The sequence below is a fragment of the Nelumbo nucifera genome, chromosome 1 (assembly GCF_055504915.1).
Source record: "Nelumbo nucifera cultivar China Antique chromosome 1, China Antique-T2T, whole genome shotgun sequence".
In the NCBI taxonomy this organism is placed as follows: Eukaryota; Viridiplantae; Streptophyta; class Magnoliopsida; order Proteales; family Nelumbonaceae; genus Nelumbo; species Nelumbo nucifera.
In genome coordinates, this window is record NC_142649.1 from 14134986 (window position 1) to 14155193 (window position 20208).

Genomic DNA, 20208 nt, shown 5'->3' on the forward strand with positions numbered 1-20208 from the left:
ATTGATTTACTAAATGTATCTTTGAAAGATTTCCAAAGAATTCACCAATAAGCACATGGTTTGCTAACTCAAGACTTAGAACCTCTCATTGAGCCAATAAACCGGTAACATGGTTTTGAAAACTGGACTGGACCGGTTGATCCGGAAATCGGTCAGGCAATCGGTTCCATTTCACCCTAAAATCATTTATGTGCTAAAAATCATTGATTTTGCTAGCGATCCATTGACCCATACAGTTGAACCATCGACTCGTCAACTCTAACAATATTTTTTGGCTATTTTTATTTTAATTAATTAATTATTTTTTATTTTTAAATTAAAATGGGCCATCCATTCAAACCGAATGGTCAGACTGTCTGGCCCAAAAACGGGCCATCCAGTCCAATTTTTAAAACCTTGACCGGTAAACCTCTTGTCTTGAAAGAAAAACTAATTTTTAAAAATATCCAAATGTTTTTATCTTGAAATGTACTGTGCTTTAATCGAGCTTTTACAAACTCTTATATTTATGGTTGCATTTTAGAAAACCTAAGCTCAATCAGTTTACAGATTTCTAGTGAACAACAAATTAGATACAAAAACTGTAAATTGATTGAGCTTAGATTTTCTAGAAAGCAACCACATATTTAAAGTTTGTAAAATCTCGGTTAAACATAGTATATTTCAAGATAAAAATATTCTAAATGATACCACAATTAAGTTAAAGATTCTCATAACATATCTTCAAAGTAAAGAAATAAACCCGTTAAAATAAATGAGAGAGAATCCTTCAAAGGCTAAAGAAAACAAATATATCTTCATTGCCTATTTGCCGTTCTGCATTCGGCCTTGGACCTAGAGAGAGATGGGAGATTGATTGAGACTTGAGAGGGAGCAGAGATGGAGAGGAGCATTGCTAGGGTTTCAACTTTCAAGACTAAAGTGGTGTTTGATAACACTTTTTAGACCTCTAAAATCTGAAATATTTGCTTTTCAGATGCAATGCTTGTTTGATGTTGTATTTAAAATATGATCTGAAAAGTTTTTTTAAATCTAAAATTGTAAGACCCAAGTCCATCATTTAACGCACTCAAACATATTTAAGATGTGGCATAAAGTCAAAAATACCCTCACCTTTCGATCTCTCTCTCTCTCTATGTGATTTGAGTTCAGCTAGAGATTGCTACTTTTCGAAACGAATCATTGGGAATAAGGAGAGAAAGGGAGAATCAAAAACTCATTTCAATGTGTTATTTTAGGGATTCCGCCATTAAGATCCTGCAACGTTCGTCCTAGTTCTTGAGAACGAGAAAATGGTTGAACTTTCTAATGATGCTAATTAATACGTTTACTCTGCTCCTGCTGGTGCTTTTTAGGGAATGGAAGCAAAGCATTTCGTCTATGGAGAAATCATCCAAGGAAGAAAAGCAAGAAATTAGCATGAAGGTTCCGGTCTTGAGAGTTCCAGAAGCGATGGTTCCTTGGATGAGTACTTTGTCAGTGTCAAGGGATTAATTATAAATTATTTTAATTTTTATTAAGTATTAATTATTTTAACTTTTTTTACTAAGCATTAATTATTTTTATTAATTTTACTTGTGTTATTTATTAATTATTAAATATTTTTATTAATTAGTATTAATAAATTAGTATTTTAATTTTTATTAAGTATTAATTATTTTAATATTTTTATTAAACATTAATTATTTTTTATTAGTTTTACTTATGTTATTTATTAATTATTTTTACTAGTTAGTAATTTTTAATTATTTCATTAATTTTTAAAAATTATTTTAATTTTTATTTGTGTAAATTATTAATTATTAATTATTAATTATTTTAATATTTTTATAGTCATTAATTATTTTTTTTAACTTTAATCATTTCATTTATTAATTAATAATATATTAATTATTAATTTATTATTTTTATTTATATTGTTTCAATATTATTTTGATGTTGAAAATGATTTTTTTATGAGATAATGTGAATTAAATTCAACATTTTCAAATAATACGCTTTAGGGGTAAAATAGTAAAATCCATGAATTTTAGATGATAAATGGTTGATCCAACACAAACAAACTTATTGATTTAGAGCCTCTAAAAGTAAAAAAATACTTATACTTCGTTTTAGATTTTAGCAAATAACATCCTTTTAACTTTTCATATTTCAGTTTTTAGATTTATCAAACGCCACCTAAAAGTCGAAACTCTTAAAGAACAAGCCAAAAGAAGCACTAGCCACTAGGTGGTTGATTGTAGAAAGTTAAAATATTAACTTTAAAATATTATAATATATATAGGTCAGTTCACAGAACCTTACATTGAAAATATCTCCATACTTATGTGCTTTATTTCATGAAGACATTTACTCAATCAAATTAATTCGTTAAGCAAGAAAATTAATTGATGCATTATTAATAAGGATAAATCTCTTAAACTATCCCGTTCACAAAATTGACAAACTGTATTTACTGTTTAGATTTGCGGTACCCTTACGTGACAATAAGGAAATCTCGAATTTATCCTCCACTATTCCTCAAATTTCATCCCCTATTTCACCATCCGCCTCTACTCTCTCTCCATACCTCCCCCTCCGCGTCTGGTTTCTCCCCCTCCGCCTCTGGTCTCTCTCTCCTTCTTTCATCCCCTATTTCACCATCCGCCTCTACTCTCTCTCCATACCTCCCCCTCCGCGTCTGGTTTCTCCCCCTCCGCCTCTGGTCTCTCTCTCCTTCTTTCTCCGTTCTCAGACCTCCCTTCCACCTCTGAAACAATTATGGGGATCCTTGTCGATCGAGCTGCAATGAATAATCCCCAATGTCGGATCGTCCGGGACTTTAAAGATCATCCTCACGTTGCTTTCTAGCACTGATTTGGTGGGATCGTCGGCGATGATGAAACAGGGGCGACAGCCACCGACGAAGGGTTCCCTCCCTCTCTTTCTCCCCTTTGTTCTCTTCCCCTATTCCCTCTCGCCCCTGTTTCATCACCGCTGCCGCGGCGGCATTGATGAAATAGGTGCGAGAGAGAATGGGGAGAGAGAAAACAAAGGGAACGAAGGGGACAAAGGGGAGAGAGAGAGAACGAAGGGGAGAGGGAGGGAGCCCTTTGCGGTGGCTGCCATCGCCTGCGACGGCTGTGCCGAGAGGGAGAGAGAACGAAGGGCTCGTCGCAAGCACAGCTATCATTCTCCCTCCCTCTCAGCACAACCGTCGCAGGCAACGGCAACCACCGGCAAGGCTCAAACTATGCCACCCACTCCTTGGACTCTTCTTCCTCCGTGAAAATAACTGATTCAATTCGACCGTTCATTGATGGCGGGGTCCCTTCGCCACCCGAAAGCCCTTTTAATCTGTTTTCCATCTCTTTCCCCATATTCTCGGCGCTGAGCTCGAGCTAAAAGTTCCCGTCCGACGGTACGAGCAGTGAAATTTCTCTGATACTGAGGCCGCATCGGACTCAGCGTAGTTCTGGTGGTGATGATTTCCCGACGATCCTGAACATGGCTTGCAATGTCGGTAAGCTCTCGAGGCCTTCAAAGCCAACTCTGTTACAAACCCTAAGTCTAGTTGGAATTTATTATGATAGAAAACTAGAAAAGAAACCCTAGCTTGCTTTACCTGGGCAGTGAGAGCTTTAATAGCTTGCTTAGTACTTGGCGTGCCAGTGGTGTCCTCGTCTTTTGGTTCGTGAAGCGATCCACCGCTGAGCTACTTCAAACAAGCGATGCACGGCAGCATTTTGTGTCTCACTGATTGTTATCAATCGGATCTTTGCCGTAAACAGGGAACCCAAAACAAATATTTTGGAAGGGTGACTGGGATCTTCCTGTGGTAGCGGTGGAAGCACAGTTTAATGTTGGTGGCGGTGCTTTGTTTTCAAACAAGCTAATTACAAAGACCAACAAGGGAAAGAAGAAGAAGATAGAGGGATAAGTGGAGAGAAAGAGAGATGATAAGGATGGTCGAAGCAAGTTGTAACGATGAGGGGGAGAAAGGGTCCTTTGAATCCGTCCGTATAAACAAAAATGAAAGGGGGAAAAAGAAGAAAGGCACGGAAATGCGAAGATTCCAATTTTCTCGAGGCATAGGAAATCCAGACCGGTGTTTAGATCTGCTGTGGTGAATGAGTCATCAAATTTTTGCCGTTCGGAAGTTGCAGTGGCGACTGCCCCTTGCGACAACAATACAAAAATCACGCTACCATTGCAACTTTCAACAGCGGCTGTGAACAATAAAGATATTTTAAGAATTTTAAAATAATTACCATTAAGGTGATATCACATGCGGAGTGTGATGGAAAATTAATGATAAAATAGGTTTTAGCCCGTTGTCAGTTAAGAATACTACAAGACAATATCTAATTAGGAAGGGTATAGTTTGTTAATTTCGTAAATGGTAGGAATAGTTCAAGAGATTTATCCTATTAATAAATATATTGATATTTAATTTATTTTTCTACTTTAATCAATTAAAAATTAATATTTTATTAATTAAATTATAAAATTATAATATTTTATTAATAATGTATCAATCAATTTAGTTCTCTATACTTTAAAATATTATAATTTATCTTTGTACTTTAATCCTTAGTTGGAAGACATTAAAGAAGGAAATTTGACGTTTGAGATCTCAAAAAATCAATTTACAACTGTTAGGATGTTTCCCACGACCCACTGCTGAAACGCAACTATCATCTAGTCCCAAAGAATGTTGAAACGCGGAATAGAGATGTTTATTTAATTTAATTCTGAAAACTCCAACCGTTCAATTTTGCTTCATGCACTATTGTTCTATGATGGAGGTGCAGAAATATTGTGGAAGGGAGAGACTTCACCCCTTCGATCGATGCTATTTTAAGTGCTAATGCGGCCCAAATTCATGAATTAAAATCCTTCATGACTCATCAACTGTTAGTGGTGCCAATTTTATTATATATGATAGTCATTGTTCCTCAATGGACCCCCCGCCAACTCTCTCTCTCTCTTTATGAACCTCAACTTCTTGTGTTACTTGAAGTTTTCATCAGAATAATACATCGATGCTGTTGGATTGTGTTCAGACTTCAATTTTCTAGTTGATCCAATTAGTTTATTAGTATTTTTCTTTATGGTTGCTCTTCTATGGCCAACAAAATTGACTTTCTACGTATTTTCACAATTAATAATTTTAAAGAAAAAGAAGGAAAGAAAGAGAACAAACAGAAACAAAAAAAAAGTCAACTTCCAAATTGTCCTCAAGAAATGTTCTTGGAAATTGCAACTCTGTTAGTGGGAGGAAGACCTTCTAGAGATTAAAAAAAATGTATAAATGATGATAATTGTATAGCGTTCCAAGAAGGAGAGAAATCTGTGTTTCCTCTCTCTGGTCCGGCGGAGGATGAACAGAAATTCGACATGGTGGTGTTCCTTCTTCAGTGGTGTGTCGTCGTTAGCTGCAGGCAAGATCCACCAACTCTTGTGCGTTTGTAGCGAAGATTATAGATCAGGTAATAATTAAGCTTACTTTATGTATTTCGTAGTAATTAACAAAAGATGGTGAACGAAATTTATTCAAAATTAATTGGCAGGTGATCAATCCCAAATTTTGAGCTATAAATGTATTGATATCTAGTATATATCTACATTCACCGATTGGATTGTTTTCCTTCTAATGTAGCAACTTTCAATATTATTTTGACTCTGTTTGCATTGCAATTCTGAGCCCCATATATGATTAATTTTTTATTTTTATTCTTTTGATCTCATGCACATTGCTTCATCAGATTTTTGTAAATCATGATTTGCAAGTTTTTCAAAGTCTAAAGGCATACTTGAGACGCAATGGTCCAAAAAGGTGGAGTGTAAGTTTCAATGCGTAAGCCTCGGACAAAGCTTATGGATAAAATTAATTAAAGTTTATTGCTTGATAAAAATAACATAATATTATACTAATTAGTTAGAATGGTAGATGGTGTAAATATCCATAAAATAAAAGTTTATAAAGCACAAAGTTTCAATGTTTAAGCATTAAATAATGCAATAACTAATCAACTAACAATTATAAACATTTTTCTTTTTCATCAATAAATTCTACAAATTTAATCTATATTCAATATTTTTAATAATGTAAAATACATGTTCAAAACCAACATAAAAAAATAAGGGCAAATTTGTTAATTTATTCTTTTTTGATTTAGCTAATTAACTAACTCTACCCTTAATGTTTGCATATTGTCTTAAAGTACCCTTAAGTTTTTCTAACAATTAACATTGTTGTTAAATATTAACAGAAAATGAAATATAGAATTTATCTTTCACTATTTTTTGAATTTTTAAAATAAAACCCAATTAATGAAAATTTTTAAAAACTGTAATTTGCTCTGTACTGCTGGGAAGTCACATTCAGTGGCCGTTTATCTACTTGTGGTGGCTTTTCAGAGGTTGGGGATACTGTTAGTGTAGATCTGAATGGGCTGCCCCGTCTGATTTGTGTTCGGGTTAGGGAAAGGAGCCTCCACCGATCCCACTAAACAAGATTTCAGAAGAGTCTTCCGTCGCACCTCCCCTTTCCCGTTGGCTTCCGCAAAGAAATTTCTCTTTCCTGCCTTCAGCACGGCCTCCCCTTCTTTTGCCCACTCTAATCCTTTTGCCTTGTCCACATAACAGCGCAGTCCCCCTTGTGCCATCCACTCTCCCTTTCTCCCTTTCTTTTGCATACACCATGGCCTTGGCTAAACGATTTTGGCCTAACCGACCTTGTTGCCTCCTCTGGTTTTCGAACTCTCTCTCCCAGCCTCTATAATCCCCAAAGAAAGGCACTCTCCCCCGATCAAACCATCTCATTTTTGTAAGACAGAAGAAGACTGGCTTTTAGATCAACGTGCTACGGTGAGGTTCACGAGTAATGGCATGGTCGACGGCCGACGACTAGCCAGATTTTTTTTGCTAATCTATATGATTGTACTTTGTACATACCCCTTGGAAACGATGGGGACACTGTTTCCAGTAGTCTGTACTAGTTTTGTCATCATCAATATTACAAGCAAACGAGCAAAGCTCGGGTGAATACGAGATCAGAAATTTAGGGATAGAAGAGAGTTTTTCCTGGCTCCAGCTCAAAAAGGAGAAAGAAACTAACCTGCTAGTAAAAATTTCCAAGAAAATCTACAAGTGGAAAGAAACCGCAAGAGGGTTCCAGGTGAAATGATAGTTGGAGAGAGATCTCCACAAATTTCTACCTTATGTTACAGGGTTAAAGCAACAACGCAGTTGTTAAGTTGTAGTAGTCCGTCTCGTCATTTAAAAAATTCAAGCCAGGCCTCAACACGAAGGTGTTGGAGCCGTTGTTCGTTGAACGGTTGAAGTATATATCGGCCGGTAACATACAAAGATGACAGATTCTCACTCTTTCTTCTCTTTTTCCAAAATTATTATGAAATTTAACCTCTTCGTCGAAGCATCATCAATATCACCGTCCGACGCAATACATGAAAAGAACTCACATGTATTGCAGACGGTTGAGTTGGCCCAGAGACCGGGAAACATTGCTGAAGAACCGATTATATGTCATATGTTGTCACATATGTACGATTTTGACGAAACATTAACAGACCCTAACAGTGGGGGTAAATCCAGTCAATTGTGGCTGGTTTAAGACAATAGTTAAACTTAAACAGTAAGATTACAATTTGTCAATTAAATAAATAATAGGGGTAGTTTAAGAAAATTTCTAAAAAAAATAATTAAACAAATTACCTTTTTGTTTGAGTCATAAGTAAATAGTTCAACCATCTCATCAAATGAGTTAAGCATTGTTCTAATAGTTAAATAATAAAAAAATTAATATATATATATATATAAATATTATAAAAATTATAAAATTTTGTGAAAAATTTTAGGCATATATCTAATATTATCTATTTATCATATCAAACAACAATAAACATGCTAAATAAAAGTATTTTTATTAGATGGAAACGAAATACAAGTTTTAAAATTGACCCAAAAATAGAACCATTTTCCTATTCAAGTGGTGGGTCAATGGTTCAACCTTTTAGGTCAAATGGATCAATCCATGATTTTATAAATAAATAACAAAAATTTTAATAAAGATAGAGAAACAAAAATTATTAAAAACATGGAAATTTTGTAAAAAAAATAGAGTGCATCTATAATATTATGTATTCATCATATTAAACAAAAATAACTGTAATTGATGGTCAATGGTCCATACGGAGGCAAATTAGGTGAGCTTAAACTTGTAATTTTAGATAGACTAGTTTCAATTTTTTATCCTCAACTTAGACGTAGGCCTGTGCTCGAAAGGTTGGATTTCTTTATTCTTTAGGTTGGGCCCAAGCCTAGTCCTTAGGTAACTAAAGTCAGGACTAGTTATATACATATAATCATAAATACATATATAGTACATATTTGCATACATACAAGTACATATAATTATAAACATACATTTTATGTCAAATTTTGTCATGGGGTTATAGAACCAAGTCCAAGACTAACTCAAGTGCATCAAATTTCAATGCAAGTTGGGACCAAATTGGATAAATCAGGCTTGACTTTGGTCTAAAAACTTTAGGTCCAATAGGTTGGGCCTAGGTTAAGTTTAAATTCAGCCCAATCTGCTTGACCTGCACCATAATGGTCTAATCGTTTTAGTAAATGGGTTAATCAATGATGTCATAATTAAATAATAAAAATTAAAAGAATAGATGGAAAGACACAAAATTAAAAAATACATAAAATTTATAGAAAATTTTGATACATCTAAGATATTATAAACTTATCATATCAAACAAAAGTAAGTGTGATAAGAAAGAGTTATTATTAGAATTAATTATGTAAATGTGTTCACATCTCTAATATTATATATTTATCATATTAAACAAAAATAAATATGACAAATAAGAAAGATTTTTATTAACAATGAAAATGAAATACAAAATCTAAATACACTATTGCACCATGTTTTGATTATTTATCCATTTTAAATGCTCTAATAAGGACATTGAAATTATTAATATTATTTGAAATTGCCATGTAGGTGCATATTTACTAATAATTAATTAAATTTCAATATAAAGATATAAATGGGCCTACATTTGTCCACGCTCCAAATCATAGACTTTGAGGCGCAGGGGCTCCTTAGAGAATAAAAACCTCTCACCTATCAGGTTAAATATATAGGTTGAATGGTACGTTAATGACCAAAATCTACAAGTACCTATAGATGCATTGTGACGAATTTTGTATTAGAATCTCTTATAATTCTGTTCAAATCAACCCCCCACAACGTCTCACAGCACATTCCCGCCATGTATTGGGAATATCTCCCAATGGTAATTTATGGGGAGATGTTCCCAATACACTTGAAGATGAGTTGTGGGAGTTGTTGGGAACAATCTTGTGGGAGGCTGATTTGATCTCCTTATAATTAATGGGTTTGAGTTGGGCTGTTTTAATTAATGCCAAGTATGCTTATGTTATTGATAGAAATAAGAGAGAAATAAACCAAAGGGGTTTTAGAGTATGGTCTACTTATCCTAATTAATTAATGCCCTCTTGCAGGGTCAAGAGTGCAGCCACCTTGTTTGAATTCTTGTGGCTGTGGTCTACATCCCAACTCAGGCAGACAGGCACAAGTCGAATTCATGTTGGCGTATTCTCTCCACCTTGTTTGACTTCTTGTCTGTTCTCTTTTCTTTTTAGAAGCTTGATATGAAGTTTTAATAAAAAGGCATGGGCTCATACCCTTAAAACATTTTCCATGGTGATGTACCATTTTTAGACAAAAATACAAAAAATTCTTAATAGAAGATTGATTAAGTAAATTGGTTGCAGATTATCAGGGTGTTTTAGTAAAACTATAAGCTAGCAGTTTTAGTAATTGACCCTAAATAAAAACACAGAAAACATATGTGGTTTTTGTTTCTAAAACCGAAACCAAAGTGCTCTAGGATTTATGGTTTGAAGAACGTGTGTTGTGATCCAGTAGTGATCTAATATAATTCAATACAAGTGTCGGTAATTCAAACTCTGTTTGTTTTGAAAACCATTATTTTGATAGTTTAAAAAACATGAATTATTTTTTTAATTGTTTTTGCTTCTCAAAACAAATTAAGATACTTGCAATTCAAAAACAAAACCATGATTCAATTAAAAATAAATGAAAACAAAAAACCTTCACCTTATGATGAAACAAGTCAATTACGTAGATCCTTAACGCCACTGAAAAGCAAATTGATGAATTTCATGATTGTAACAATAAATAATACAAGCTAGGAAGAGTTTTATGTATAATTCATATAAATGTAACCTAAACTGGACTAGACAGGGTCTGTATTTCAGGCACGGTAGCCAAGTAGAGCCAAGACGTACTGAGCCCATATCCCTTTATACAGAACTGTCATTGGCCCGGCTTAGTAGCGTGCAGGATGTTTATGATTAAACCTAGAATCTCGTTTCGAAGACTGAGAGGTGGTTCAAGTTCGGAGTTCAGAAACTTGAGCCCCAGAGACAGTGAAGGGGATAGTGAAAATAGCAACGAGGAGATTAATAGAGCGGGACGCCACCATGTTTCCATTGAAATTTGCGAAGATGGAAGCAGCACTACCCTGATCAACAACAAGCGTAAGAAAAGAAAACCCAGCAGAAATTCAGACAAGGCATTGTCAGATTCCATCGGAGGAAAGGTGAAGCTTACACCTCCAAGGTCGTCCGAGTGTTGTATCTACCGAGTACCCAAAGCACTCCGTGAGACTAAAGAAAGGGCCTACGTGCCTGAAATAGTCTCAATCGGTCCCTTCCATCGAGGCAACAGAAACCTACAAGCCATGGATGAGTACAAGAGGCTGTATCTGCATGATCTCCTCTCCCATTTGCCAACCCAGGCGAAAATGCTTGAGAGTTGGATCAAAACCCTGAGAGGGTTGGAAGTAAAAGCCCGCAAGTGCTATTCGGAGCCAGTTGACAACCTCTCAAGCGATGAATTTGTGGAAATGATGTTGGTTGATGGTTGCTTTGTGCTTGAGCTGCTTCGCAAGTATTCAGAAATACAACTAAAAGGAGGGCCGCCGGAACCGGTTCATAGTGGAGTTCTAGGAGCAGCACAGGACCAGGCGGCCGACGACAAGGCCCAGCCGCAGGACCCCATCTTTAAATCTGCTTGGATGCTACCCAGAATTCTATGCGATATGTTATTACTTGAAAACCAGCTTCCCTTGTTTGTACTCGAGTGTCTGTTCAAGTTGACCATTGCTCCTCAACTGCAACAAGCCTTATCCCTCAATGAACTTGTCTTCAACTTCTTCGCAAATATAATGCCAACGGGTGGAGAGTCCCCTGCAGATAGGCCTAGACTCATCAAAGGCCAGCATATTCTCAGCTTATTACGTAAAGCCATTCTTCCCTCGTCCAAATTGAAATTCCCAGGGGACATCAAAGCGCCGGAGTTAACTCACTGCGTGACAGAACTCATAGAGGCTGGAATCAAGTTCAAGAAGAAGGAAAAGCCTGATAGCTTCCTGGATATAAGCTTTAGTACTGATGGGGTTCTAGAGATCCCAAGTATCAATGTTCAGGAGTACACAGACTGCCTGTTCCGGAACCTGATTGCTTTTGAGCAGTGTCACCCTAGTTGCACCAGTCGCATCACGTCCTACGCCTTTCTCATGGATAGCCTCGTCGACACCCCAGAAGACGTCCAGTATCTGAATCGAAGAAGCATCATTACACATGTTATGGGCACTCACAAAGAAGTTTCCCTTCTTTTCAACAAGCTTTGTGATGGCGTTTACCTCAACCACTTCTATTACGTTGACCTCTGCGACCAAGTGAATGCCCATTTCAGAAGTCGGTGGCATGTGTGGCGAGCAACCTTGATGCGTGACTATTTCAAGAATCCATGGGCTGTTCTTTCATTCGTGGCTGCAATTTTTCTACTCATTCTCACCTTCACAGGGTCATTGTTCTCTATACTCTCTTTTTCGATTCACAATTCTTGATCCATAGCTCAGTGAGATTGGTCGAGTGGCCAGGTTCATAGCTCAATGAATCTGCTGGTTTAATTGCAGAACCTGCACGGACTCATCCGTTTGCCTTTATTCTTTCCGTATAGGCTCTGAGTTACAATGGTTGCTAAACCTACTTACCCGTTTTCAGTCCTTTCATATCTGTTTTAGAGTCAGTCAATGTTATTGCTCTTTTTGTTCTTTGTGGTGCCGTTGCTTTCTCCCCTCTGGTACACTAAAAGGGTCTGAGCTTTTCTGGTTTCCCTATATCAACGTTATCATTTAGTCCTTCTATCCCAATTCAATTCCCATCACCACAGATTGACTTCTAATTCTGTGAAAACTTGACGTGTATATATATTTGATCATGAAAGGAGTTAGGAAGCTGTGATTATAATGGGATGTACCTCAATTAAATGTTCTGGGGGTATCCTTTTTTTTTATTTTTATTTTATCTATAATGATCATCCATACTTTCTTTCCATTGAGTAGCAATTAATCCAATACAACCCCCTTAACTCTTTTTTTTGTTCAATTTCAATTGGAAATTTCATTGACAAAATGGCCCATGGCAATGGCGCTTCAGCTTCTCCATTTTCCTCAATATATATTCTCCTGATGATAATAGGCACCTGGCAATTTCTTTTTTTGCAGAGAAAAAAAAAAAGAAGATTTTTCCTGCACCGTCTTTAAACCTTCAAGGCTCAGATTTATAGCATTGGCATGCGTTTGACTCAACATGAACCCAACGAAATGAAATGGGATGACGAACCCAACCCGACCTGCCCAATGATGGTGCCATACCCAGCTAAGACCTCGCCCAGAACCTGAGTTGAAACCGGATTAAGATTGACCAAACCTGCCCTATGCTCAGAAAATATATTATTTTATTTAGGTAGAAAAGGTTATACATGTAAAATTAAACTTAAAAATGTCATTTTAAAAAGTGTGTAAATGAAAAAAAGTAAATATATAAATTAACTATGAAAGAAAAAAAAATGTCTCCGAAAATGTATAAAAAAATTAAATAAATTTAATTTATTGTATATAAGAAGAAATTAGGAAATATGCAAATTAAATAGTGGAATTATTTTATTTAGGTAAAAAGGTTATAACCAAGAAACTGTAAAAAAATGAAATTCCAAAAACAAAGGAGGGTACCTTGTTCGCACCTTCCCTTCCTTTTTAAAGAGTATTAACATATCGCAAAGATATAAGAGAGATTATAAGAGACAATCACAGTAGAAAGAAAGTGGGAATTTTTTTTACTCCATGGACCCAAATGAGCACATTGGTAAGGATGTGACAAATGATGAAATATGGGAGGCCCTGAAATAGATGGACTTAAAATTCAAGACTTTTTTTTTTTCACTCTAGTAAAATAACAAGAGAAATCAGTAAGACTTTATAGCTCTAATTCCAAAAGTTGAGAAACTAGAGGGAGTGGATAATTTCAAACCAATCAATTTATACAATGCCACCTATAAAATAATTATCAAAATATTGGTCAATAGGGTGAAACCATGTTTGAACAAAATTATATCCCCACTTCAAAGAAATTAACTTTGTTCCAAATAGACAAATCACTAATAATATTTTAATAGTTCATAAGCTTTTTTAACACAACAAAAAAAAGAAAAAAAAAAGGAAAAGGAGGGGTTTTAGCTTGCAAGATCGAAATGGAGAATACGTATGATAGACTTGAATGGAAATTTTTTTATTAAAAAGTTATGTTTTAATGCAAAATGAATCAACTGTATTATGCAGTGTCACAATTGTGTTATTTCAAGTGCTTGTTAATGGCTCTCCAACTAGAGTCTTTAAACCCAATGGGGGTAGGGTAGGGGGATGCCTTATCCCCACATTCCTCTGTTTTGTGTGGGGAAGCTTTAACCAGGTTGATGAGTGATAGATCAAAGAAAGTTAATTTAGGAATTGGTGCCTTGAGAGATGGACCAAAAATTCCTAATCTCCAATTTGCTGACAATTATATTGTATTTGCCAAAGCCATGATGGGTCTAAGAATTAAAGAAGTAATTGAAAAGTTTGCAAGGGCATCTGGATTATGTCCAAATCTTAGGAAATCTAATTTCTGTTGTTCAGAAAATACCCCGAAAAGGCACCAAAGGATTCTACCAAAAATACTTAATTTAGATTCCCCTCAATACAAGAATGGATACATATCTGGGAGCTCTAATTATAGAGAAAAGCATCAACAAGGCTACATTTAATAAAGTGGAAGAAAAAAATCATAAAAAAGCTTTGTATGATACCTCTATATTTAATGAGAGCCTTTAAGGTTCCCAAAGAAAACCTTGAATCCATTGATAGTGTGCGAAGGGATTTTTATGGGAAAAAAGAGAGAAAAAAAAAAAAAAAACTATCTATCTAATTGGATAGAGGACGTTGTGAAAATTGAAATCCAATGCTGAACGGGGACTTAAAAAATTGGAGTGGATGAATGCCTCATGCTTAGCTAAACTAGTATGAAAAATTCTCACGGATCCTGGTAACCTATGGGTTCAGATATAAGTGTCTAAAAGATTTGAATTTGTGGGAAATTAAAGCAAAGAAAGGAAGTTTTTGGGTCTGGAAAGGTAAATTAAGCCAAAGAGATCTGATAAAGAAAGGAGCCCACTGGATAGTGTGTAAGGGTAATGATACAAAGTAATGGAGTGACTCTTGCGTAGGTGAGCAACCCATTGAAAATCAAGTAACGAGGAAGGAGACGATAAATCGGAATATTAAAGTGAGGGATATCATGGAGACCTCCCGAAAAAATGGAATTGGAGCAAAATGGAATGAAAACGTGGAACAGAATTAGAATTATGATTTGGAACAGGAGGACAAAAATGATTTAGAGATCAGATTCAAAGGTAATTTTTCAATAAAATCAAGACCTGGCAATTGGGTTGGGTGGGTCGGGTTTGGGTTGGGTCAAGACACTTCTGTTTGATTTCGGGTCGGGTTGAATTTCGGGTTGGGTTATTAAATGCTAGACCCTAACCCCAAACGTTTGGGTTAGGGTTGACCCATGGGTCAATTCGGGTCATCCCAAAAAAATAACCGAAATTTAAAAAAAATAAAGAAAAACTACATGAAAAATGCAAGGAATTAACCTTAAAATTCCAAATATAAAATAAAATAACTTCAACATTTAACAATTTAAAGAGTAAATAATAAAGAGTAAAGACTAAGTAGAAAAAATTAAAAAGTGGAAACTTCTAACAATATATAAATAGTCCCAATTAGACTTGATAATCGGGTCAGCGGGTTGACCCATGACCCAACCCAACCCAATTTTTTTCGAATTGGGCCGGGTCGGGTCATTTTCACATTCAGATATCTAAATATGAGACCCTAACCCTGTTTTTTTGGATTGGATTGGGTTGGGTTGGGTCAACTTTTTGCCAAGTCTAGACATTCATTAGTGAATAGAATTCTAGGCCTATGGTGGAGGGTCTAAGTGTATGGAAGTAAAATGCCTTCCAATGATTAAATGCTTTATGTTCCTCCTCCTCCCGTTGAACAGACTCCCTTCAAGATGCTTACTAAGACAAGGAGGTGTAAATATAGAAGAGGAATGACCTACTTGTGGTGAAAATTGAAAAGACAGGGAGCATATCTTCTGGAAGTGTGAATATGCCAAACAAGTCTTGAGCTTATTATATTGGTCCAAATTAAGACCTGAGAGTGATGTGATCTAATATCGCATCCAAAACGAAGAACGTGACTGTTAGTGATATAGATCTCATTGTATTCATCTTGTGGAGAATCTGGAAAAGTAAAAATGTGTTTGGTAAATGATGGTGCGCAATCTGACTGCTCCTAACTGGAGGTGACTTGGCTTTCCGTAGACGACGGACGTGGAGATCTGCACGGAGAGAATCAGATAACCTGGGGGTGCTTACCCGGCGAGGTCGCTCCGATGCTTAAGTCAGTAATGTGCGAGCTGAGAGTAATTAGAATGCAAGGAAGCTAGTAAGCAATAGTTGCGCGTACCTCTGTCCCCGAAAGGTTGGGGACTTTATATACTAGAGTCCTCGCGAGTTATTCGGAGTGGTTCTGGGATTCTTGCCGTGATGAGGCCCGTTGCCGAATTAATAGGAGATAACGGCGCCAGCCGATAAGGCATATCGCTGCCGTCCGAATCAGTCGGAGTAGATAAGGCCAGCTATTACGAGGTGTGATCCCGTGAAACGTGGAATCCGGTGACGAGATCTTCGGGGTTATCACGTGGAGGTCGGTCAATAGTACCCGTGCTAATGCCCCTGGGTCCGATCTGGTACGAACGCCGAAGTGCCTAGTAACCGAATTGATCCTAACGCAGTCGTGCCCCGAAGTGAACCTGTCTCGAGGTGGATTTGCTTCCGAGGTGGGCTTGTCCCGAGGTGGTTCGGTTATCCAAGCTTGATCCGTTTCAAACTTGGATACGTCGGGATGAGTTGTTGTTCTGTCAGTTAGGTTGTGTCCACATGTCCCCCTATTACTAAGTCGGGCCAAATCACCCTACATCAGTAATATTGCACTCCCTCTGGCTATTGTGTTCAACAAAGCTCGAGATGATTGGAGAGAATATACAAAGGTAGGTATGATCAACAGGGCAGCAGTGTTGGAATAAAGTGGGTTCCCCACTCCCCAGGAAGCCATGTATTAAAATAAATTTCGATGCATCTAGAAAAAAATAAAAAATAAAAAAGATGGTATAGCGGCCATTGGATGCATAGCTAAAAATGAGCTGGGCCAAACTCTTAAGATCAAATGCAAACCAGTTGGCCAATGCCCTATAAATGTAGCTGAAGCTTGGGCTGCTCTTGAAACCCATTAAATTGAAAAATCTTTCTATTCGAGAACTATTATCATCAAAGAGATTCAAAGCTAGTAATAGAGTGCTCAAGGATCGCGATATCCTCCCTTGGAGCATAACTAACATCATTGAGGAATGTCATTCAATCTGTTGGAAATGAGTGCTGAATATTGAATGTCATTCAATTTGTTCGAAATGAATACTGAATATTGAATGTCGCATGTATTTAGGCTGAATTTGGAAAGAGTACAAATGAAAATATGTACTGTGCAAATACATACAAAATAATGTAAAATATAAGATTTTGCACTTTATATATTTGCATTTGTACTCCTTCCAAACTGAGCCTAGGGAAGCTAACCAAGCAACAGATGGCCAGCAGGTGTTGGCCATGATGGTGTGAGTTGGGAGTCTATGATTAGGAACAGGATTTTTTGTTCATTTGCTTATCTGATATTTGGGGGAGAACTACCCCGTGTTACGTAGTCCGTGTGTTTCCTTTATAATCAAAGGGAATTTTTTTTCCAAATTTCTCATCAGTAATATTTTAAACCTATAACTGAATCGTATTTCACTGGAGACCAGATTGGCCGTGTATTAGGAACATCTCCCCGTGACAAGTACGAGAGATGCTCCCAATGCACGCTGAGATGTGAATGTGGGGTGCTTGTGGGGCACCATCAGTGGGGAGAAATCTGATCTCATTTCACTTACCCTCCATACCATATTACCATTTCCATTTACTTTTCTTCCAAGCTTTCACCGTAAACCGAAAAACCACTCTTACAGGTTAAATCTGACCCACCACCGGCCTCATCACCATGGGAGGGGTGACTGCAGGTTCTACAAACAAAAGCTGGTTGTAGGTTGAGTATTCACCTTCTTGCTAATACGGCAATACTATATTCTTTGATTACTGGATTTGACAAAAAGAAGTAATATGTTGATTAATGAAATCAAGTTTAGGGGCAGTACACAAGGCTACAGGAGTGTTTGCTTTACTCATCATCAAAGGCCTCCGTCGCATTCACTTATCTTGCCGACTTAGAATAATGTAGACTTGTAGTCATAACATTTTTTTATTCTAGTCAAATTACTTTTATCCCTTCAATCTTTTCGTTATATTGCACATCAATTAAAGTGTGTTTCTCAACCTTTTAAACCTGTTAAAATTTACAAGAATAAAGGAAAAAGAAAAGAAAATAAAAGAAATAGGGTCAAATGGTTTAACTGGAGCATTCTTTACAGAAAAAAAAATAAAATAAAATAAAATTTAAGAGATACAAGTGGAGGTGGGAGATTTCATCAATTAGCGAACATCAGAATCAAACTACAACAGAAACAACAGAAAGATGAGCTTCCAACTTTTCACCACTTCCGGTGGCCATGATCCCCTATGCCTGCAATAGAGTTCCCCGGAGAGACAACACGCATCCATAATTCTATTAATCCACAGGCCTGTGCAATTGTTCTGCATGGCATATATACATCTACGTCAAGGTACCTAGCTTGCCTGACCATGAATTACGAATGCTTTCTCTCCCATTTTCCTTCACGTCTCCCATCTCGCTCCCTCCGCTCCATGATCTGCCTCGATTTGCTGCCTCGAGACCCATGTCTCTGACCAGGCCCAAATCCAGCTGATTGTCCATCAAAGGCGGATGCCAAATCTGGATCACCAACACTACCTGTGTCACCAGAGTCCTTACTTCCATCAAAAGTTTCATCGTAACTACTGCCACGGTCATCTAAACGATCTCGTGACTGTAGAATTGTTGGTAACTGTCCAGAAAATGGTCGTGACCCAGCCAGAACAACAGTTGGCATGGATGACACACTGGTAGAAGTTGCAGGTTGATTCTCACGGCCACTGCTGCTTGGCCTCATGCCACCTTCATTCCCTGATCTCCCATTTTCCCTTTCTCGATACCTCTCCCTAGGCCGACTACACATAGAAACGCCACAGGTGTTAACATGTTTCTGTAAAATCAATAAAATGCAGCCAAGACCATGTGGTTCGTGGCCACCAAAACATTCTTTACAATGGACAAAGCAAATTCATAGGAACATGACTTTTTGGTCCGAAGAAAGCTCATAAACCAATTAACCATAACGTATTGGTTAGATGAATTGAATTCTCAATTTGGGAGTTCAGGCTGAAGCAAGCTGACAGTGAAATGTTGGGGAATTAGGATTCTCCAATTTGTATGACTTTTGGGCTATTATGACACAGTAAAGGGGTGGCCCATCATATCAAGACAACTCTCCTCTATGCCAGATTGTCAGCCTTGCATGAATGTGTGGTCCAAAGGACAAATCTTATACCAATAGGAACAACAGATGTTATCATTGACAAACTTTTGGGATATTGAGCAACTTGTCTCAAGTTGCTTCAGCCTTTTAAGGATTACCATTGACAAATTACAATCCAAAATGATCAGAGGATAATACCTCTCTAATGGTGTCATTTTCTCTATCATGACACTAACATTTACTTCACACTCCTATCGTACTTCAGTTACTTGTCCCACAAATTCTTAACAATCTCTATGCATGAATATATGCTGTAGCAGGCAGAGTAGTAGTTGCATTATATTACCCCGGGTGAAACTCTATGTAAAACATATATTTACCAATATTGGACAACTTTTATATACACCACCATCCATGGAGTCTTAAGGCACACACATACAGACTCATGTATATATGGAAAATGATCCACAAATTTTCGGCATTAACCAGATGCTAAATAATGTGGTTGTCACTCATCAGGTCTGTAAGTTATCATTCTTCTAAAAGGTTGCCACATTAATTGAGTTGTCTGGTCCATAAACCACCTAGATGGTATGTTATGATGGGAAGCTAAGCCCTTAGCAAGCATCCAGTATGACTCCCTTAGTAAGACATGTCCTATTCAGTCTGATGTGAGAGCCCTCATTGAATGACCATTGTAGAAATAATTTAGAGTAGCTTAAGAGAATTTCTCACAAGGATTTAGTATGAGATAAATAAATTCGTTTTTTGATGAAATGTTGATAATTTCCAATATGAAGTAGTCACGAACAATTGCTTGTCTGGCCTACATGCTCTGGATCAAAAAACGTTGACCCATCTCAGAGGAAAGCAGATGTAACATACCTACTGGTTGTGGAGGAAGAAAATTCCCGCCTTGAAGGTCGAATCCCAGACTCTGTCTGCTCTAGTTCTCGCTGAAGCTCTCTCTACAAGCAAGTAGATTTAATTTTTTTTGCAATTTTTCCATGAGTTCAATAATCAACATAATATAAAGCTAGTATGAGAAGTCCATTGAATTAACAAAACTAGGCATGGTTACATGAATTTAGGAATATCAAACTATACAAAATATAAATAAAATACATCTAAGATTTTGACATCAACTGTGGATCAAGGGTC

The 20208-nt window shown here is 36.8% G+C and overlaps 2 protein-coding genes across 9 annotated transcripts in view; one reads left to right on the forward strand and one right to left on the reverse strand.

Annotated features, from left to right (window-relative positions):
- The first annotated feature begins 5318 nt into the window (after positions 1-5318).
- LOC104588072 (UPF0481 protein At3g47200-like) lies at positions 5319-12501 on the forward strand. 6 transcript variants are annotated; one of them, XM_088898023.1, is made up of 3 exons: positions 5321-5471; positions 9547-9665; positions 10313-12501. In XM_088898023.1, the coding sequence occupies exon 3, from the start codon at positions 10413-10415 to the stop codon at positions 11979-11981; it is 1569 nt and encodes a 522-aa protein (XP_088754149.1). In that variant the 5' UTR covers positions 5321-5471; positions 9547-9665; positions 10313-10412; the 3' UTR covers positions 11982-12501. The 6 variants fall into 6 exon arrangements, with proteins under 6 accessions (XP_010244181.1, XP_088754149.1, XP_088754155.1 ...); XM_088898029.1 differs by having other exon boundaries at positions 9547-9637; XM_088898032.1 differs by having other exon boundaries at positions 9547-9637; positions 10327-12501.
- Positions 12502-17891: 5390 nt separating this feature from the next.
- The window catches only part of LOC104588074 (uncharacterized), an 84087-nt gene continuing 81770 nt past the window's right edge, over positions 17892-20208 (reverse strand). For all 3 annotated transcript variants that reach the window (XM_010245886.3, XM_010245889.3, XM_088894185.1), the window contains 2 exons: positions 19933-20015; positions 17892-18739 (listed from right to left, as the gene is read on the reverse strand). In XM_010245886.3, coding sequence (XP_010244188.1) covers positions 18319-18739; positions 19933-20015 — 504 coding nt within the window. In that variant the 3' untranslated portion in view covers positions 17892-18318. The remainder of the gene's footprint in view (positions 18740-19932; positions 20016-20208) is intronic.